Source organism: Moschus berezovskii, chromosome 5 (genome assembly GCF_049115385.1).
Source record: "Moschus berezovskii isolate FMDL1 chromosome 5, NW_MosBer_1.0, whole genome shotgun sequence".
Taxonomy (NCBI): Eukaryota; Metazoa; Chordata; class Mammalia; order Artiodactyla; family Moschidae; genus Moschus; species Moschus berezovskii.
The window spans coordinates 74716151-74736960 of NC_142464.1; the positions used below are offsets into that span (position 1 = coordinate 74716151).

The window sequence follows — 20810 nt, forward strand, 5'->3', positions numbered from 1 at the left end:
CTCCTAAGAAATCCTTCCAAAAATATAATAACGAAAAATTGGGATGAAAACCACATCTATAATTACAAGTAATTGACCATAAACTATAATAAATAGCTTTCAAATGGAGTGACATTTGTACTCACAGGAGAAAGAGTATTGACTGGCACACATATTTTGACAGGATGTGGATTTCACTGAATGTTACAGTCCTACAATGTCCTCCAAAGACTGAAGTTACCATAATATGGAGTGCGAGAAGGTAAGAGAAAAACAATCCTGTCTTCATAAGTTTCCAGTTGTTTATTCCCAGATGGTAGAATATGGGCGTAAAGACAAAACTGCTGGTAGACTCTGATAGCTGTGACACAGACTGCAGCATAATATGGACCACTGGCATCACAGTGGGAAAGCTGGGGAAAGCAGCAATAACCACTAAACACTAACAACACGGAGAAAGTAAAACTGAGAATTCTACACGATGAGCCACATTGACCACCCAAATGTCAACAGCAGAGAAATAATATAGTCTCTAGGCAGAAGATAAAACAGATCTGGGGAGATGGGCTTGAAACCTGAGATTTAAAAAGTTGCTGCTGCTGCTGCTGCTAAGTCACTTCAGTCATGTCCGACTCTGTGTGACCCCATAGACGGAAGCCCACCAGGCTCCCCTGTCCCTGGGATTCTCCAGGCAAGAACACTGGAGTGGGTTGCCATTTCCTTCTCCAACGTGTGAAAGTGAAAAGTGAAAGTGAAGTCGCTCAGTTGTGTCCGACCCATAGCGACCCTACGAACTGCAGCCTACCAGGCTCCTCCATCCATGGGATTTTCTAGGCAAGAGTACTGGAGTGGCTTGCCATTGCCTTCTCCGTTTAAAAAGCTGCTGTGGGCTAATCTGATTCATTCTCCCAACACTTCCCACACTATAGTTTGGTAAATAGCTGACTTCATTCAGTGATTAACAGAAATCAGCCCAGAAGGCAAAGACAAAAAGCACAATGAAAATGCAGATGAAGTTCATACTAGAGGAAACATTTTTGGGGTGGAAATGAAGGAAAATTTTATATAAATAATTCTCTATAGCCTCAAATAAATTATAGACATGATCTCATTAAGAGAGTCAGAAGCTTAAAAAAAATTAACAAAGACTATAAAAACAAGAAGAGAGAAATGAAAAAATGAAATGACACAGAGTGGGAAAGGAAGGGAAAAGAAGCAAACCAAAACCATTATGAAGTTGAAAATTACAACAGAGGGTTGAAAAACACAAACAAAACTAAACACTTTTAGAGAAACAAAAGAACACTTTGAAAAAACGCTATTTAGACACATAATAGGGGAAAAACTCCTGAAATAAAGTCTGAAATCTAGGGTAAAAAGACATGGTAGCTCTCAAATTTTTTGCTTTGACTATCTAAATTTCAATAATTTCTTCAGTTTTATCCTTGTATTTCTACCTTAAGTTGAGATAAAATTAAATGGAATATTTTAAAAATTATTTAAGAGCATTCATTTATGGAACATTTGGCTCAAATCTACAGAATTCTGTCTTTTAATCAGTCAATCTATGCTTCAATACAAACACTTGTACAAAAGTGTCTGGCACAATATTCATGAAATATTAACAATTTCTCTGCAGTGGGATTTTGAGACAGTTCATAATTTTCTGTGATACCTATATTTATTTTTTAAAAATCACATATTTTTATGAATGACAATGAACTTATTGGGGTAAAAAAAAAATTAGAAGACAAAGTTTGAGAGAGAAAAGAAAAATGAGATATCACCATTCTGTTACTAATTCTAGATTTATGGCCGTCTATTCCATAGCTCATACGGCAATCAGATAATTTCTCTGAAACAGAAGCACAGCATGTTCATTTTCATCTTATTATCCTGCAAGATTTTCATTAAACTGCCACTAATCCAGGATCATATCTATTCTCTTTAGTAATTTACACAAAACTCTCTCTGTCCCAGCAGGTCTTTACAACATCAGCAACTCTCACTTCCTCATGTTTACCTTGCTTCCCAATACTGTGAACTATCTGTTGAAAGAGTTTCCTCTTGAAGTTCAAAATCTGTATCTCTTTTCATGTCTCAGATGGTGGTAAAAATATGCCTTTGTTGTAGAGGGATAAGAACTCCCAGTTATTCTACAAATAAGATCTCTGTGAAGCCTTCCCTGCCATCACTCTTTTTTTCCAATAGTCATACAATTACATGCATTCTTTTCTCACCGTCCAAACCAGTGCCATGCCAAGCAATATTAGAGGCTGATGCAAAAGGATAAATTATTAATACCGATCCCGTATTTATTTAAATTTAGGCATTTTGTTCATCATCAATTTTTGCATTAATTTTTATTTTAAATGACGAGAAAATGACCTTTCAAATTTCTTTCCGGCTCTTTGCTTTTATCTTGGTCACTAACTTCTCTATGATTCATGTCCATTTGTAAAAGAGGGTGATTCTACTCTCTGCCAACTCAAATTCAAGGTTTGTGAGGTTCAATTTAAAGTACACGTTATTCAAATACTCTGTATATACACAAAATGCAAGCCCTTTTCAACTGTGGATTAATCATGTAAGTATATTATCATCCCTAGTCATACCTGGAAGTTGGACGTAATTACACAGCACCTAGTGAATATAGATCCTGGTACTGAAGGAAACAATTCTGAATTTCATCTTTAAATGATAGAGACAAGTACTTTCTTGGTAGTCCAGTGGTTAAGAATCTGCCTTGCAATACAGAGGACGTGGGTTTGATTCCTGGTCGGGGAACTAAGATCCCACAGGCTGCAGCGAAATGAAGCCTGTTTGCCACAACTGTATAGTCTATGCAGTGCAACAAAAGTTCCTGCACAATGCAATGATGATCCTGAGTGCTGCAACTAAGATGCAGCCAAAAAAAAAAAAAAAAAGATAGAGACATAAGAAGGTACCATTTATAGCCATTCTTTTCCACAAACTGCCAGGATTTGGGCTCTCCTAATAACTCTTGTGATATTTTCTCATGGTGAAACGTGATTGGTTCTTCACAAAAGTGTTCCATTAATGCAGCTCTGAGTTATTGAAAAGATAGAAAAGATCATTTTAGAAAGTTAGCTTTGAATTAATTTGATGGAATTGAGTTAAGGAAAGCAAACTGTATATTTTTACTGCTAACATTGTGGGCAATAGAAATAATTCCTTTTCACAAGAATGATTAAACATTCTGGTCAATTTATTCTTCCATTTAACAACTAAAAATCTTTGGTTAGATTTTTCCTTTCTCTTCGCTTGGCTACCTGAATTATTTTAAAAATATTCTTCACAGACAAAGGTAAAGACAAAATTATGAATCCACTTGTATCACTGATCTACAAATCTAAAATCATTTCTTTTTATTCCCTAAAAATCGGCAAGAATTTATACGAGAAGAATGTCTTTTAAAAAAAGAAAGCCAATGAACTATTCTTAAGAATAGGCCAACAGACAAGCAAGGAGCATTTTCCTCACCAAAGAAATAAGGTCATTTTGTTGAAATAAAGAACAATCATAACTTCTGACCACAATTTCAAACATCATCCTGAAGGCTAGAAATCTACTCCCATTCATGAAATAATTTATTATCAGCTTTTTTGTTATAAGTATTCTTTATTAAATATATACACATATACAAATTTTACTGGGCTTCATACTACTGGCATCAGTTTATAAATGAGGAGTTTGGATTGGATGATTTCTAAAGTATTCTTCAGCCTTAAAATTATTGATGATTCTAAGAAACATCTAGAGACACAGCCAAGAAGGAATTCTCAGATATGATTCAAATTAATATTTAGTATTTGCACGCTTTATAGGTCTCATATACAACCATTTCAAGGCAATTCAACGACTAAAAAACTAATGCAAATTAATATATATTTTTTTCTAAAAAAATAAGAAATACTGTTGACAATGTGGCCATTTCTATCAAAATATTCCCCAAACATCCAGAACACATTCATTCACATACCCCAGATCAGGAAAAGAGAAGTACAGAAGAAAAACCTTGGAAGTAACACAACAGAAAAAACTAGGCCTAGATTTAGAGGCATAGGACTGCTGAAAGAAAATTAATTAAGCTGTTAAGCCTACCTACTAAAAAAAAGAAAAATCAGCACAGGAAAATCCTGATAAACTGTATAACAGCTTCAGTAGCATCCTACCTCCAGTCATGATTTTTTTTCCTTTACTCCATTTTTTTACTGTTCTTATAATTTTAAAATACTCACCTTCGTTATGAAACTGTACAAAAACTCTCCCAAGAATAAACATAAAACTGCCCAGAAATATGAACTATGGACACAAAAACTCCCTAGAAGCTTAGTATTTCACCAACTGAGATAGCTCTATGTTGGGGAAAGCATCTAAAAGGCTTTGTACTGAATTCCTGATTCTGGTGATTCTGTGATTCTTATCAAATTCTATTCTGATTCTATTCAAATTCTATCCAAATTCTATATGTGATTCTGATCAAGTTTGAGACAGGTACTCTATAAGGTCTTATAGTGCCCAGATTACTACTTTGAGGTACACAGTGCTTTTCACTAAGAGAACAATCTTTACCACATTTTCATTATACTCTGAAGTCACTTGCTGAAGTTGCGTTAATGTGTACTAATCTCAAAAGTGGCTATGTGAATAATACACTTGTTATCCTCTATCAATATAGCAGAAACACATTTTATGTCATCAGACTCTAAATAAACCTCTTACACTAAAGAATGTGATGTCCTCTGCTAGTTGATGGTTCATTAGCATGCACTCACTCTCCTATTTGAGTAAAAGTGCAGGTAAAGGTGAAAGAGTTTTCTAGAGAGATAGTGTCTAACATAGTGCCTGGAACATGGTAGGCTCTGAATAACTATATGTTGAAAGGATATATAACTGAATGAACTATTATCAAAAGGAATACATACAATAAGTTAAACTTTGGCTCAAAGTACAAATTTTCAAGTCAATGTTAACTCTTATTTGGCCAGCACATGGCAGGAACACGTTTCTCTTGGTCTCTGTCTTTGTGGCAGCAGAGGTTTCACTCTATTAGTCAGTATTTGTTGTGTTCCATTTTCCTTTTAAAAATGTTTCATATAAGGAAAAATCCTTTTCTTGAAGATACTAAGAGGATCTCCAAAAGTTACTGTTGGCATACCATAGCCAAAGATTCTGATTAAGAGCAGTGCCACTGGGAAATTTAGGGTGATTGGTTGATATTCATAGTGTGTATTAGAAAATATCATAGACTGTTTTCAAAATTCAATGCATAAATATGCACCATGGATCTCTAATAGCCCTGTTTCGCTTGTCCCAACTTTTCAGGATAGTCTGTATTCCATCTAATTTGAATGCTGAATTGATTCTATTTAAATCATCTTTCTGAAATGAAAGAGAGCTCACTTTCCCTTCACTAAGGAATTAATTAACTCTCCCAATGACTGGCTTGAATTTTTTAAATGGAAAAATTACATGGAATTTTTATTTTAGTAAAGAACAATTGTTTATCTTTAAAAACATTTAAAAAGACATTCTGTGTGAAGTTCATCATCTTTTAGGAAACTACTATAGCAACAAAATTACATTAGACTTTCCGATTTCTCCATAGTGTCCTTAGATAAGTATACAACCCAATAGACCATATTAAATGCCCCAAATGTTACTGGAAAGAGAATGCGGGCATATTTGTCTATTTTACTTGTGCCAGATCCAGAAAGTGGTGGAGCAGAGGGAGTAGTAGTGGCTGACAACTTCCCAGAAGTCCCTATGCTATTAACTGTGGTCTTAATTCGCTGCAGTCTTGATCCAAACACATGCTGGGTAGAAGCAGATCCAACTGGGACTTGTCGGGGCACATACCCAGTTCTACTAGGAGTAGAAGGAAAAGCAGATGGAATTGCTCTTGCGGCAGATATAGTTTCAGCTGCATTTGCACGGCTAAATGGGTTTGGACTGGAAGCTAAGTAAGACTGTGGTGTGGCTTCAGAAGATCCTTGAACAACCGTGGAAGACTTGCTAGAATGGTTTCCCACATCAGTTCTGCTGCCAACATCAGATTCAGAGTGAACCAAGGCATTGGCTCTTTTTCTCATGCTCAAGTTGGCATTTATGTTCTGAAAAGGTATATCAAAAATTATATTGGTTACATAATTTTATGCAGTTATACAAAATTTAAATGGATCAAATACTTACAAATTAGCTGTTTTCATAAGCCTTTATTAATGTGCTATAGTCATTCAGCTTTTTGTGAAAGCTTAAGAATATCTAACTTACAAAGGACACATATATATTTGAAACTCTGAATGAATCATCTTCTATTTTAAAATATTTTCCATTCTTATGAATAATTAGAATTTAAATCTATGAAAAGATTAGGCTTTTAGAACTTTGAACTAGAGTTATACTTGATTTCACTTTAAGGGTTTATGATGATAACTGTACAACATCTTTCTCCAGTTTTACTGATACGCTGTATACATTTCAATGAGTTTAGTAAATGTTCGCTTTATAAACAAGAATGAGATCTATTTTTATGCACAGAATAAAAACAATAGCCATCTATATGTGTATAATATTCCTTTAAAAAGACAGGAACTCCAAAACCTTAATTTCTATATCCCTGGCAATTATTTTCATAATCTTACATTGACATTATTATATAAAATCTAGAAGTCCTAATGCATTTTAGTTTTTTACCACAATTAATAATGTGAATAGAAAGGAAAATTATTTTTAATTAAACTGTTGTATTATAAATATCATTACCATATCATTGCATAAATATCTGAGTTCAAATTATTTACCAATAGTGTTTAAATCAAAATGGAATTCACCATTTTTCATAAAATGATTTTATGTGTAGAACAAGACATTATCGGAATACAGATGGTGAGCATTAAAATTCTTATATTTTGACAGGCACGATAAATAACCATAGAGCCAACTATAGATTGTCCATACTAATGAAGGAAAGCAATTGCTCAAACGATTCCCAAAATAATCATGTCTATCTTTAGAAGATACTGTGACTTTTTGCAACAATCTTTCCTCTTTATGTTTATTCTAAGTTATATTAAGGGTATATTGTAATTGCTTTTTCCACCCTCTTTTCCCACCATTTTATAAAATAAATGGTGGGTAAGGAGATGGAGAAGTACAGAAGAGAGAGAGACATGATGAAGAAAAGCTCACAAATGGATGATTAGAAGGAGCCAACTTGCAAGGAATTTTATGGATAATATTACACAAAATTACTTGTGAGCTCCCTTTACAGAGAAATGTTTATTCTGCACGTAAAATATTTTTCCAATACTACACGTATGGATGTGAGAGTTGGACTGTGAAGAAAGCTGATCTCCGAGGAATTGATGCTTTTGAACTGTGGTGCTGGAGAAGACTCTTGAGAGTCCCTTGGATGGCAAGGGGATCCAACCAGTCCATTCTAAAGGAGATCAATCCTGGGTGTTCATTGGAAGGACTGATGCTAAAGCTGAAACTCCAATACTTTGGCCACCTCATGCGACGAGTTGACTCACTGGAAAAGAGTCTGATGCTGGGAGGGATTGGGGGTGGGAGGAGATGGGGACAACAGAGAATGAGATGGCTGGATGGCATCACGACTCGATGGACATGAGTTTGAGTGAACTCCGGGAGTTGGTGATGGACAAGGAGGCCTGGCGTGCTGTGATTCATGGGGTCGCAGAGTCGGACACAACTGAGCGACTAAACTGAACTGAACTCAACTGACACTTATTGAACAGGTTGAAAGCGTTCAGTCCATACATATCTCATAGACTTGTGAATTATGGCCTCAAGTTTCCTGAGTAGAGAGAGAAGAAAAAGCCTTGCAACATGTAGAGTCAAAGCAGGATCTGAAAAGGCTTAGGAAGTATTTTTCACGTCAGCCTGGAGTAAACAGGTTGCAGCTGAACTCATGAGAAACTGTAGTCTCACATATGTCAAATAATTTGAGTAGAAAAAAGTGAAACCAAAATTAACATCAACCTAAAAGCTAAAGGTATCATTATTTGCCTTGTATTTTTCCTGTACAAAATACATTATAAACATCACCTGATTAATCCTCAGATTTTGAATCCCTCTTTACAGAATTAATTTAAGATGTTATATTCAAGATGAAAAATATAAAGAATGATAAGGTATATCCACAACATTAAAAGAGTTTACACTATCATTGGGAAGATATTATGCACTCCCACACACATGATGCTATCAAAAAGATAAGCAAAAGCAAAATAGAATGAAGGGTCAAGCTGTGGCAAAATATTAAATACACTAAGAAAAGAAGGGAAGAAAGTAATAAAGGGCTGATTGGATAAGCAGGAGAGAAATACATATTTTCAAATACAGCATGATATTTGCATACTATCTTCTTCCACGAAAAGTTGGGTTGCCCATAGTCTATAGAAACTCTTTTTTTCCTTCAGACTAAATTCAAAGAATTGGAGATTTCTGCTTCTGGCCAAAATGGAGCAACAGGAACTGAATTTACTGTCTCATAGGAAATGACAAAAAAAAAAAAGTAAAACAACTTTTTTTTAAGAGATTGAGCATTAGAGAATACAGGACACAATTACTGAAAGAGAAAAAACAGAACTCAGCTTGCACGCTGTGGTGGAGGAAAGGAATATACATGAGCAACCTGACCCCCTCAATTGAGGAGAGGAAGCTGAGAAGGCAATGAAATCAAGGCGGCTAGATAGAATTCCCAGGAAAAAATAGCAGAGAATTTGATACTGGAAAAAAAAAAAAAAAAGGCCCAAAATTGTGAAGAGTCCCCAGTGAGAATTTTGCTATGCACAGATCCACTTTTGAGTATGAGTTAACTACCCAAGGCAAAAAGAACCACCTGACAGGATTAGAAAAAACAGTGTGCAGCACATACCAAGCCAGGAATAGTGCATGTTCCCTCCAGACATAGTGGAAAAATCTCAACATTTATGTAGCATTTGGTGGAGTCCTCAGAAGAGCCTTGTCTCAGTAATATGGAATAGTAAGCTCCACAGACTGTTCCAATCCTGCCTAATGAATTTTAAAAGTGAGACCTTAAAAGATGAAACTATAAGTGACTTAACTGTGCCTCAGAAGGAAGCACAAGAACATTTGTAGGACCCTGTCTTCCTTTCTTCCAGATTAGAATCCTTCTGAAATATTTGGAAATACCAACTGTGAGTTATGTTCTAATATAATTGATTGCTTCCCACATGGCACTCGTTGTAAAGAACCTGGCTGCCAATGCAGGAGATGTAAGAGATGTGGATTCAATTCCTGGGTCGGGAAGATCCCCTGGAGGAGTAAATGGTAACCCACTCCGGTATTATTGCTGGGAAATCCCATAGACAGAATTGTCTGGCAGGCCCCAGTCCATGGGACACAACCGAGCATGCATGCAGCTCACAGCAGTAGAAGAGAATGACAGAAGAAGGGTTGCTGCTGCTGCTGCTGCTAAGTCGCTTCAGTCGTGTCCGACTCTGTGCGACCCCACAGACGGAAGCCCACCAGGCTCCCCCGTCCCTGGGATTCTCCAGGCAAGGATGAAAGTCACAGAGTAACTAACTGAGTGTTCTGCCATGTTGTACAGCCTCTGGATACTCAAATATGGGGGAGACATTAAAGAACTCCATAGACTACACCTATAGGAGTTAGTCAAGTATTTGTAATAGTCAAGTATACTGTTTAAAAATTATTCAAAACTTGGAAGTCAGAAAGGAATACAGCATGTCCCTGCAATGTCACTGTGGAGCATGGTTTAAAAAGTCCACCCAAGGATTATCAAGTCTCTAGGAGAGTATACTTGAGTTTGATTTTGCTGTTTAATATTGGATTTGACCCCAAACACTATGAATTACATATTAATTTATAGATTACTGTTCAGGAGAAAGAGCACCAAAGGTTATGGTTTTGACTCCTTAAAGGATATTAACTACTTCTGTATTTAATCTAGCAGTCTCATTCTAGTATTCTTTACAAATAACAATAATAATGGTTACTTATAGGCATTCCCCCCCAAAAGATTTTGAGCCAGTTTTACTAATAAGTAGTATTATTAATGAATTAATTAATAATTTATTAATGAATTAGACAAGAACTTGACATAGATTCATTCCATTTTTGTATGACTCACGTTTTTGACGTTTTGAAAATTATATTGACACTATCCACTACTAGGCAAGTTTTAAATATCAAAGTAATGTAAGCACAGACTTGAAGAATATGTCTGGAGAAAATAGTGACTTCAAGTCAAAGAGGCAGGATCAGTCTGTGACTGGAAAAATCAATGAAGCATGAGACTTTATGAAAGTAGAGGGAGCAGTATGAAGTATGTCACTAGGATTACCATCTGAAAAAAATAAATCAAACCTTTTTATTCCCAGTTTTACAGTATTAGTGAACTTCTAGGATATAAAGCTATCTTATTAATCATAGTAGGCTAATGCACATAGCAGGCATCTACTTCATTTCTTAATAAATTTCACTGAAATGGATATAATACAGAGTCAAGATTCTTTTTCAGATTAAAGAGGAAGTTTCAGAAACTTTCTATCTGACCTTCAGATGACTATTTCTTTGTCTATGGACAAATGTCTATAATATTGCAGATAACACTAAAGGTATATAAATTATCTGGACTTGAACCCAGGTCTGACTAAGAATGCCTAAGAAGTCTCAATACTCTAAATATCAAAACCTACAAAAGCAGAGAAGAACTAGACTGATTCAAGGCTTAAATCTTTGCTCTTTGCCAGGCAGTCAAATGATACTGTAGTTATTTTGCATTGATGTCTCAAGGTCCTCAGTGTAAAAAGTAGTTGTCATTTTCCCTGATGACAAACTCTAAAAGAATTGAGAAATCTGCTGACCTAACTGGCACAGGACTCGCTAGGAATAATATCCACACAGCCTTCAAGTATAGGAGCCACTAATGTGTCAGTCAGAGTGATGTTATGTTTCATACACAGGGTTGAGTATCTCTATCAGTATTCAGCAGACGTACAGTGGTTACAAACAAGGAAAGCACCTAAGCTTCATTTGAATTTTAAAAAATGATTTAGTTTGAGATCATTTTGTCATTGGTCACAATAGCCTGAAGCAAGGGAAACTGTCGGATAGAGATGCGAGGTGGCAGATTTAAACATTACCAACAAATTAAAGCAGCTACAGGCAAACAGGAGCAGATCCAAGCAATTCGTCAATCATGACTGTGATCAGACATGATTTCTAAAGAAGTATTATCAACTGCAAAGAGAAAATTCATCTCAACTTATTACTCTAGCAGCAATGAAATAAAGTGACTATGCAGAACACAAGCCACATTCATCTTGCTTATTTGAAAAGCTAATGAAGTTTAATAAAATGTAATTTAACCCTTCTAAATTAAAAACAAACAAGGCTAATAATGAACAGGTTTATCTTCTAGAATATCAATGAGTCACATACCAAAAAAAAAAAAAAATCCAATAATGCAAAGACATTTATTCAAGGCCTGTTCTGACAGGGCTTCAGGGGTTAGACACACATCTTATTTAATAAGGAAATAAACAATAAATGGTAAAAGCAGATGAAAAACTAGATCCCAAGGTAATGATTCATGGAAGACTCTCAGTAGTGTTTTTTTTAAAAAATGTTACCAAATAGAAATGAAAAACATTCCCTACAAATAAACATGCTAAATATTTCATCAGTTGTTACCAGGGGATTCCAACACACACTGAACAACAAAATACTGTAGAAATGAAAATGCTGAGTTCTCCATTTATTGTATTTCATTTCCTCCCAATGTTAGCTTTTAATTCAGTGTTTGCATTTCCATAAACTGTAGAAATATTACTTTCAATATCAGGCACTGGGATAAGAAATTTGTGTCTTCAATTTGGAATTACCAGAGATCACAGTCTTACAGAATTCATTCATTTTGTCTTGCATATTTAGAAGTTGAAAGAAGTAGGGTTTTGTGAAGATAAGTGATCTTTGGGTAGTTTTATTTCACAGTGATTCCTAGTGCTTCTTTTTATTTGCCAAGACTTTGTAGGTTAAATAGATGGCTGTAGGAGAGGAAATTTCTTGGTCAGACACTTCACCAATCAGAGCAGAAGTTCTCTGCTTGATCAAGTGGTCTTGACTTGACCAGAATGCTACCTGGAATTGCTCCAGGAGATGTTTTCATCAATACTGCCAACATAAAAGTGGAGAGGGTAGAGGGCAAAGCATCCTCCGCTCACTTTTTCCGCACTCCAGTGTTCTTGCCTGGAGAATCCACGGACGGGGGAGCCTGGTGGGCTGCCATCTATGGGGTTGCACAGAGTCGGACACGACTAAAGTGAATTAGCAGCAGCAGCAACATTAAAATTACTCCAACTGTTTAGGAATAACCTGGGATCTAGATAAAAACTCAGCATCAGGCTTTATTTGGAGGAAGTGTTATTTATTAGTTATGCTACTGCCAGTCATCAGGGATCAGAAAATGGGAAACGTTGGCTAAACTGAATTGTGAGCCATCAAATCAGACTGTCCTGGACTTGAATACTGAATTTGCCATTTATCAGCTGTGGGATATTTGACAACTTACTAAATCTCTTGAAACCTCAAAGTTCTTATTAAAACAGGAGTAATAATGATAATTCCTCATAAGGAATAAATAAGATAATGCATGCAAGGCACTCAGTACCTAGTAGGCATCAAAGGATATTATATAGAAATAATCCAGAAGGCAGATAACAAGATCCTATCTCTGAAATAAAAAGATATGTCATTCAAGAACAAATCATTACAGGCAACAAGATTTTAGAAAATTTTTTCTATGTTTCTATAAAAATAATATGCCTGCTTTGACTAATCAGAAAGGTAGAGGGAGCTAAAGACAGTCTGTGATGAAGTCAGCCACGAAAAGGATGTTGCTGGCAAAAATAAGAATAAATACAAGGAAATATAAAATGCAATAATGAAATTAAAACACAGTTTAGACATAATAAAGGTAAGAATTAACACTAGAGTAAATCCTATGGTATAAGACAAATAAAAAAGCTCATCTAGGAAAACAGCAACAGCAGCAATAATGGTTAATTTTTACTGAGTGGTTCTTCTGCACCTGACACTTAGCTAACATGCTTTTAATTAACCAACTACCACAACCAATCCTGGGCTTCCCTGGTGGCTCACACAGTAAAGAATCTGACTGTAATGCAGGAGACCTGGGTTCAATCCCTGAGTCAGGAAGATCCCTTGGAGAAGGGAATGGCAACCCACTCCAGTATTCTTGCCTGGGAAATCCCATGGACAGAGAACCCTGGTGGCCTACAGTCCTTGGGGTCATAGAGTTGGACACGACTGAGTGACTCACACTGACACAACCAATCCTAAAGGAAATCAATCCTGAATATTCATTGGAAGGACTGATGTGGAAGATGAAGCTTCCATACTTTAGCCACCTGATACAAAGAGCCAGCTCATTGGAAAAGACCTTCATGCTGGGAAAGATTGAAGGCAGGAGGAAAAGGGGGCAGCAGAGGATGAGCTGGTTGAATGGCATCACCGACTCGATGAACATGAGTTTGAGCAAACTCTGGGAGATGGTGAGGGACAGGGAAGCATGGCATGCTATAGTCCTTGGGGCTGCAAAGAGTCGAAAATGACTTAGTGACAGAACAACAACCACAACCATATGTCAAAGCTATTTGTAAGAAAAACAATAGCCACAAGTATTTCAATGTCCAGAAAAGATGTGAATTATATTTTTTAAAAAGCATCTCATGTATTAACGTATCAGTTCACTGATCTCTTTCTGGAACATTCCAACTACCAGTAAAGTCTAGAAACTGGTAACCAGGGGAAAGACTGGAGGAACTGTTGTAATCCAACCTGTAGGATGATATTCACACTTCATTATGCTGTGAAAAGACATACCCAGAATGTTGGCTCACAATTAGAACTTTGGCAACTCAGTTTGGCTGGCCCACTTTCTCAATATAATGGAATATTAAAAAGAGTTGTATCTGTGGAAATACTGGTCTGGCATTATAGTATCATTCTTTTTATCTTTTATTTCAATGACAGTAGCCAAAGGACTTTTATCCACATTTAAATTAGAAGCAATGAGACAATGAAAGACACCAAACTAGGGATAGGAGAAGGCAACAAATGTCAAAAAAGGTAAAGAGTGAAACATTAAAAAGGTTTAATCATTGCTGTGGGCTGAATTATGGCTCCTGAAAATTCATATGTTGGAGCCCTAACTCCTCAAAGCGCCCTACTGGAGATAGGATCTTTAAGGAAGTGATATTAAATGAGGTCATAAGAATGAAGCCCTGATCAGACAGAACTAATGTCCTTACGAAAGAGTCACCAGAAAACCCTTTCTCTGTGTCATATGAGGACACAGCAGGAAGGCAGTCGTCTGCAACCAGAAAAAGAGCTCTCATCAGAAAACTGAATGGCCAGAACCTTGATCTTGGATTTTCTAGTCCTTAGAAATATGAAAATAAATTTCTGTTATTTAAGCCAACTGCTCTATGTTATTTGGCTGTGGCAACCTCAGGAATCTAAGACAATCATCTAACTTTATAAATTTAAGACATATCTTAATATTTTAAAATAATGAGTGTTGACTTTCTCATAGGAAAAAAAAATAAAACCTAAACAATTCTCTCTTCTCAGATATTTTATTTCTAGTCTGTTCTCTCTTCTCCACTGAGTATCCTCTTTTGATAACCCCCCAAATCCTAGGTTGAGTTAAGATACTAGATATGTAGAGAAATTGAGATGCCTTTAACAAGAATTAAGCATCGATTTCTTTGTAACATTTTTAATTTTGTCCTTAACGAATGAAAACACTTCCATATATCCACCAGGGGAGTATCTACATCATCTTTCTAAACCATCGAAATTGCTTAGATATGAGTTCTCCAGGATATCTCTTGAGTTCCTTTCAATTCTCCTTATTCCTTATCAGAGGACTTGAGTCAACCAGGATTTTCATTTAAGCTTCTAATTTGGACTTAGCTGCAGGTCCTACTTTAACTGCTCAATATTTTTCCTTAAATATTTTTGTTTTCCTTTCAGATTATGATTTTCATGTGACAATGTATGTACATGTATCTTGGATTTTAAAACATACATATGTTTAAGTATTGAAAAAATGTCATTAAAAGAATTTATAACTTTTGCTCATATTTTATATTAAGGATATTTTTAATACTTAAAAGTAAAGGTAATATATGTAGATATCTGAAAAAATATTGCAAAAGAAATCTTACCATGTTTTTTAATTTCTAACTTGGGTGTCCAAATTCATTTTTTTAATCAACCACATCATCCTATGAAAATGATTTGTTTCAGCTTGAAAATATTCAGAAAATTGTATTTGAACTTAGAAAACATTTGGACAATGCTTTTCTTAATATAGACTTCATATGATTTGATCAAAATGAAATTGTGCTATAATAAATAGCCATGCAGAAAAATTCAGGTCCCTGCCAACCCTATAGGAGGCTGGCAGAGCAAGCAGTCTGAGTCACAAATTTTATCTGCATCAGCAAAGGCAACAGGGGCAATGTCTAAAAAGAAATAATTTATCAGGACTAGATCTGCAGTATACTTCTGCTTGGGGAGAAAGTTCTAAAGCTGAAGAATTAGCAGCCAAATCATTTTGTAAAATCACAGCTATTCTGCATTAAGGAAGCCTTTGATGAGTCAAGAGCCTTACCTAAAGCAAGCCGACTTTCTTTGGAGCATTAGATAATGTTTACCCACTGAATCTAAACATTCACGATGACTTTAATAGATTTATTTTTAGGAAAAAAGGTCCAAGTTGCATGCTTCCTCTCTTGTTGGAAATGAGTAACAGAATATCCACATTTAAGTTGAAAAGCAATGAAGAACTTATTAAAGGCACTGATTTACCCAATTCATTCATTCACTGAACAATATGTATTGAATGTCTAATTTTTCAAGTATCTTGTTGGGCATGGGGAGTACAGAGGTGAAAAGGCACAGGCCTTACAATTTCTACCAGGAATTATTAAGTTATAATAAGCAATAAATGCTATCAAGGAAAAATTTTTAAATTAGGGACTACATGACATAGCCTGACTGCTGGGAAAATCTCTTTGTGAAAGCAACAAAGAAGCTGAAATTTAGGGATGAGTAAGTCTTAACCACATTCCTAGATGGCAGTTAAGACTTGGTAAACTTTGGTAAACAATCCACCTGTCAATGCAGGAGACGCAAGCTCAATCCCTGGGTTGGGAAAATCTCCTGGAGAAGGAAATGGCAACCCACTCCAGTATTCTTGCCTGGGAAATCCCATGGACAGAGAAGCCTGGCGGGCTACAGTCCATGGGGTCACAAAGAGTTGGACAAGACTGAACACGCATGCACGCACAAGTATTAACCATAGGGAAGAGAGATGCTAGAAGAAGGAACAAAGTGCCTGGTAGCAGCAGAACAACTTTCAAAGATTTGTCTCTATGGTGTAAGGATAAAAAAGGCCAATAACCTTCTTTGTCAGTTAAAATTTTAAATCCCTTGAGGATGTTCTAAAATATTCCTTTTCTTTTTTTACCCTTGTATTTTCTTGAAATAGACTGTTAAAGCAATGCTTCACATTCATGGGCTACTCTAAATAATGTCTGATATTAGCACTTGACAAACAGAAATCTTGAATCTTTATCAACATCTCTACCATGTATTGAGCACTTACTATGGATCAAGCCCTACACTAATAACCTCACACATTATCTACAACCACCCAGGTAAAAGTATTAATATTCTTATTTTCCCAGTAAGGACACTGAAGCCTCGGAAAGTTGGTTACTTCTAAGACCAGACAGTCAAAATGAACTACAGTCATAATTTTCATCCCAAACCAACAATTTTAGCCACTTCAGGAAGTTGCCTACATCATATATGTTAATTTGCCATGTGAGAAAGCTACCCTAATGGAGCTGAAAGAAAGCATAACTTACCAGAAATATGTGCACACAACCCATACCAGGTTAAGTGACATTTATAAACAGCTTGGTTTCTCAGATTTGGATTTAGTTACATTAATCCAGTTTCTATTATAAGGTAACTACTGTACTAATGTTTGACCCACATTATCCCACAAAAACATCTTCCTCTGATTAATCCTTCCTTTCCAGTATATGTAAACATTATAAAATTCTTACGAATTTTTCTGTTCTTCCTAATATTTGCCCTACTTCTTTGGTGCTTAGTTGTCATAATATGCTTACAGATATTACTTTGTTTCCCATATACCTTCTACAGTCTACAGTCAGACCTAAATAAATATTTACAAATAGGTCCACATTTAGGTGATTTACTGTATAGAAAATTTTATCTTAACCACAAAGCTAAACTAGCAGTGCAAAGTTTCTTTTTTTATTGAAGAAAAGAAAAATTCTCTTTGGGTTGTGTGAAAAATGAACCATCACCATCATTCAAAAAACACATCTTCTGTATGATGAACCAATTTTATGAAGTTCTTCTGCAAAAAGGAAACCGTGTTCCAACTTCCTTCCATAGACTTTACCTTCGGTTTGAATATATAATTTTTGAAAGATGCTTATAAAATTGCTACTCCAAATTATGGAAAAACTAAAATATCTCCCCCTCGGGTTCATAGGACACTGCAATTTCAACTTTAATTGTAATCCAGGGAAGATATCAACATAAACACTAGCTCTAGTTTCTGACTTGAAAATGATTCTTCAAACTGTGCTTAGTTGCTCAGTTGTGTCCACTCTTTGCGATCCTATGGACTGTAGCCTGTCAGGCTCCTCTTATCCATGGGGATTCTCTAGGCAAGAATAGTGGAGTGGGTTCCCATGCCCTCCTCCAGGGGATCTTCCAAACCCAGGGATCAAACCCAGGTCTCCCACGTTGCAAGAGAATTCTTTATCGTCTGAGCCACCAGGGAAGAGAACATGTAATTATCTGCAAATAATTAAAGTAAATGAAGTTCAACAACGCATGTGCCAAATTATATATAAAGTAAATGTGTGCACACACGTGTATATAGCAGAAAAGGACTCATTAAGTACCTACTGCATATGCTCTTGTATTTTCAACATCAATCCCATTCCCTAGACTTTACGAATGGAAGCACAGCCAATTGGTCATAAAGCATATGTTGAATTACCTTTCCAACACAATTCATTACAAATCTCCACCTATACTAAAACAGCATATTCAGTCAGCAGAACAAATTGATATTCTACCACAACACCAGTTGTCAACCAGATAACCCCACAAATCTCTGATGCCATTTTTACTTTCTCCAGGAAATAATGTGACTTGTCCTGAGAAGGAAGTGTCATGCTATTACCTGTAGTTTCCAATGAGGCATTAGCAAGACCATTTGGCATTTAATAAGGCTCTCATGTTGAAACAGCTGTTCATCCAAAGTGAAAATTTTAACTTTCTCTGAGCCTAGATAATCTTACTTGAGCTAGAAAATAAGGTATTAGACTCTTTTGCATGTTCTACCACTTTATGACAAGAAAGCCAATTTTGTACTTCAGTAAAGGCAGATTGCAAATTTAGCAGGAATTAAACCAGTAGCTGAGTTGCAATTTATGGTAAATGGCTCATCAGCACATTAATGTATATCACCAACATAACCACTTCAGCCTAGCAGGCCAGAAACTAAAAGACACAAATATGCAGCAAGGGAAATGTGTCCTTTATTTGTCGTTGCTTAGTTGCTAAGACGTGTCCAACTCTTTTGGGTTCCCATGGACTGTAGCCCCCCAGATTCCTCTGTCCATGGGATTTCCCAGGCAAGAATACTGGCTGGAGTGGGTTGCTGTATACTTCTCCAAGGGATCTTCCTGACCCAGAGCTGGAACCCACATCTCCTGCATTGGCAGGCAGATTCTTTACCACTGAGCCACCAGGGAAGCCCTTGCCCTCTACAGACATGTATAAAACAAATTCTAAAATTGGAAGTTGCCAAATAATGATCTTCATTTTTATCCTCGTTGGCAGTATACTGAAAGTTAAAAACCAATGTCAGAACTGTATCTTCTAAACTCAGGGAGATTCAAGTTTTGAACTCTGCTAAATACTATCTGTGTTACCTTGGGGAAATGACTTAGCCTTTCTGTGCTACATATTTCTCCTGGGTAAAATGAAGATGATAATGATAACTTCTTAGAGTTATTGATGGAATAGTATTCATAAAGTGCTTAACACTTTACCTGAAGTTGGTAAGTGATCAAAACTTGTGAAATATCATTTTGATATTGCTATTCATATTCTAGAATAAAGATGTAGACAGTCCCTGTGAGATAACTTACTATAACAGAAGTTTCCATTATTTCCATACTCAGATATTCACTGTATTTTTTTCAATAGAACTAAATGTTGAATAAACAGTGTAAATATCTACCTCAGAAAATGTTGGAAATATATGGGAACACTACATTGGGTGTTCTTTTCAAACTTCATGTTATTTCCTATTCCTTGGTGAAGACAATCATCTCCATTCCTTGGAGCAATGCTAAGAATCAGCTAAAACCCAACTTGCCTTGATCTGACAGTTGTAGGAAGAGATAAAGTAAGGACTCCCATTTAAAAGGTTTTCTACTGGGCTGATGGATGGTTGAGGAGAGCATAAAATCCTGGGACTATTGTTCAACTTAATTATGCTAGCAATTAAAAAATATTTGCACTTTCCCAACATAGAACATACTAAAATTTCTCTCATGTTACAAAGAAGGGGATGAAAATATTAAGTCCTACTACTCCTTAACCTTTGTTCCCTTCCAGGTTCCACTCTATCATTGCCAGTTTAGGGAAACATTGTCTACACTTAATGTTTCCACTTCTCCCTGGTCATTTACTCTTCAACCCACTGTTTATTCATTTCCCTTCCCATCTTTCCCTTGCAACTTTTTGTGTTTTACTCCAATAAGAACTTTAAAAAATCTGCATCTTACATACTGTCTTGGCAACATCTAACACTGCTGAGTATTACTTCCTCCGTTAAATGGGACCAATAAATTCCAAAATCCAGGCATGTTCCATTTACCTACTCTTTTCAGTGTGGAATGCTCTTCCTCTATCAAATCCTAAAATGTTACTTCTCCACAGGGCTCAACCCTCAGACATTTCACTTCTGTCAGTCTTCAGGTAGATGAATAAACTTATCCAGAGGCTTAGATTACCATCTTTATATCTATATCACAAAAATCAATGTCTACTTATCAAATTTTTCTCCAACTTGAAGACCGATGTATCCAGCAGACAGGAACCAGGAGCATAACAAAGTTTTGATTTATTCATTCATGTATTCATTCAATCAGGTCAGTTCAGTCGCTCAGTCATGTCCGACTTTTTGCAACCCCATATATTGCAGCACGCCAGGCCTCCCTGTTCATTAACAATTCCTGGAGTTTACTCAAACTCATGTCCATTGAGTTGGTGATGCCATCCAAACATCTCATCCTCTGTCGTTCCCTTCTCCTCCAACCTTCAATCTTTCCCAGGATCAGGGTCTTCTCTAATGAGTCATTTCTTCACATCAGATGGCCAAAGTATTGGAGTTTCAGCTTCAACATCAGTCCTTCCAATGAATAATCAGGACTGATTTCCTTTACGATGGACTGGTTGGACCGCTTCGCTGTCCAAGGGACTCTCAAGAGTCTTCTCCAGCACCACAGTTCAAAAGCATCAATTCTTCGGTGCTCAGCTTTCTTTATAGTCCAACTGTCACATGCATACATGACCACTGGAAAAACCATAGCCTTGACAATATGGATCTTTGTTGACAAACTGATGTCTCTGCTTTT

The 20810-nt window shown here is 36.2% G+C and overlaps 1 protein-coding gene across 1 annotated transcript in view; it reads right to left on the reverse strand.

Moving 5' to 3' along the window:
• Nucleotides 1–5582: 5582 nt before the first annotated feature.
• The window catches only part of GABRA4 (gamma-aminobutyric acid type A receptor subunit alpha4), a 75908-nt gene continuing 60680 nt past the window's right edge, over nt 5583–20810 (reverse strand). The window contains 1 exon segment of the mRNA XM_088836049.1: nt 5583–6116. Within this exon segment, the coding sequence (XP_088692175.1) occupies nt 5583–6116 (534 nt within the window).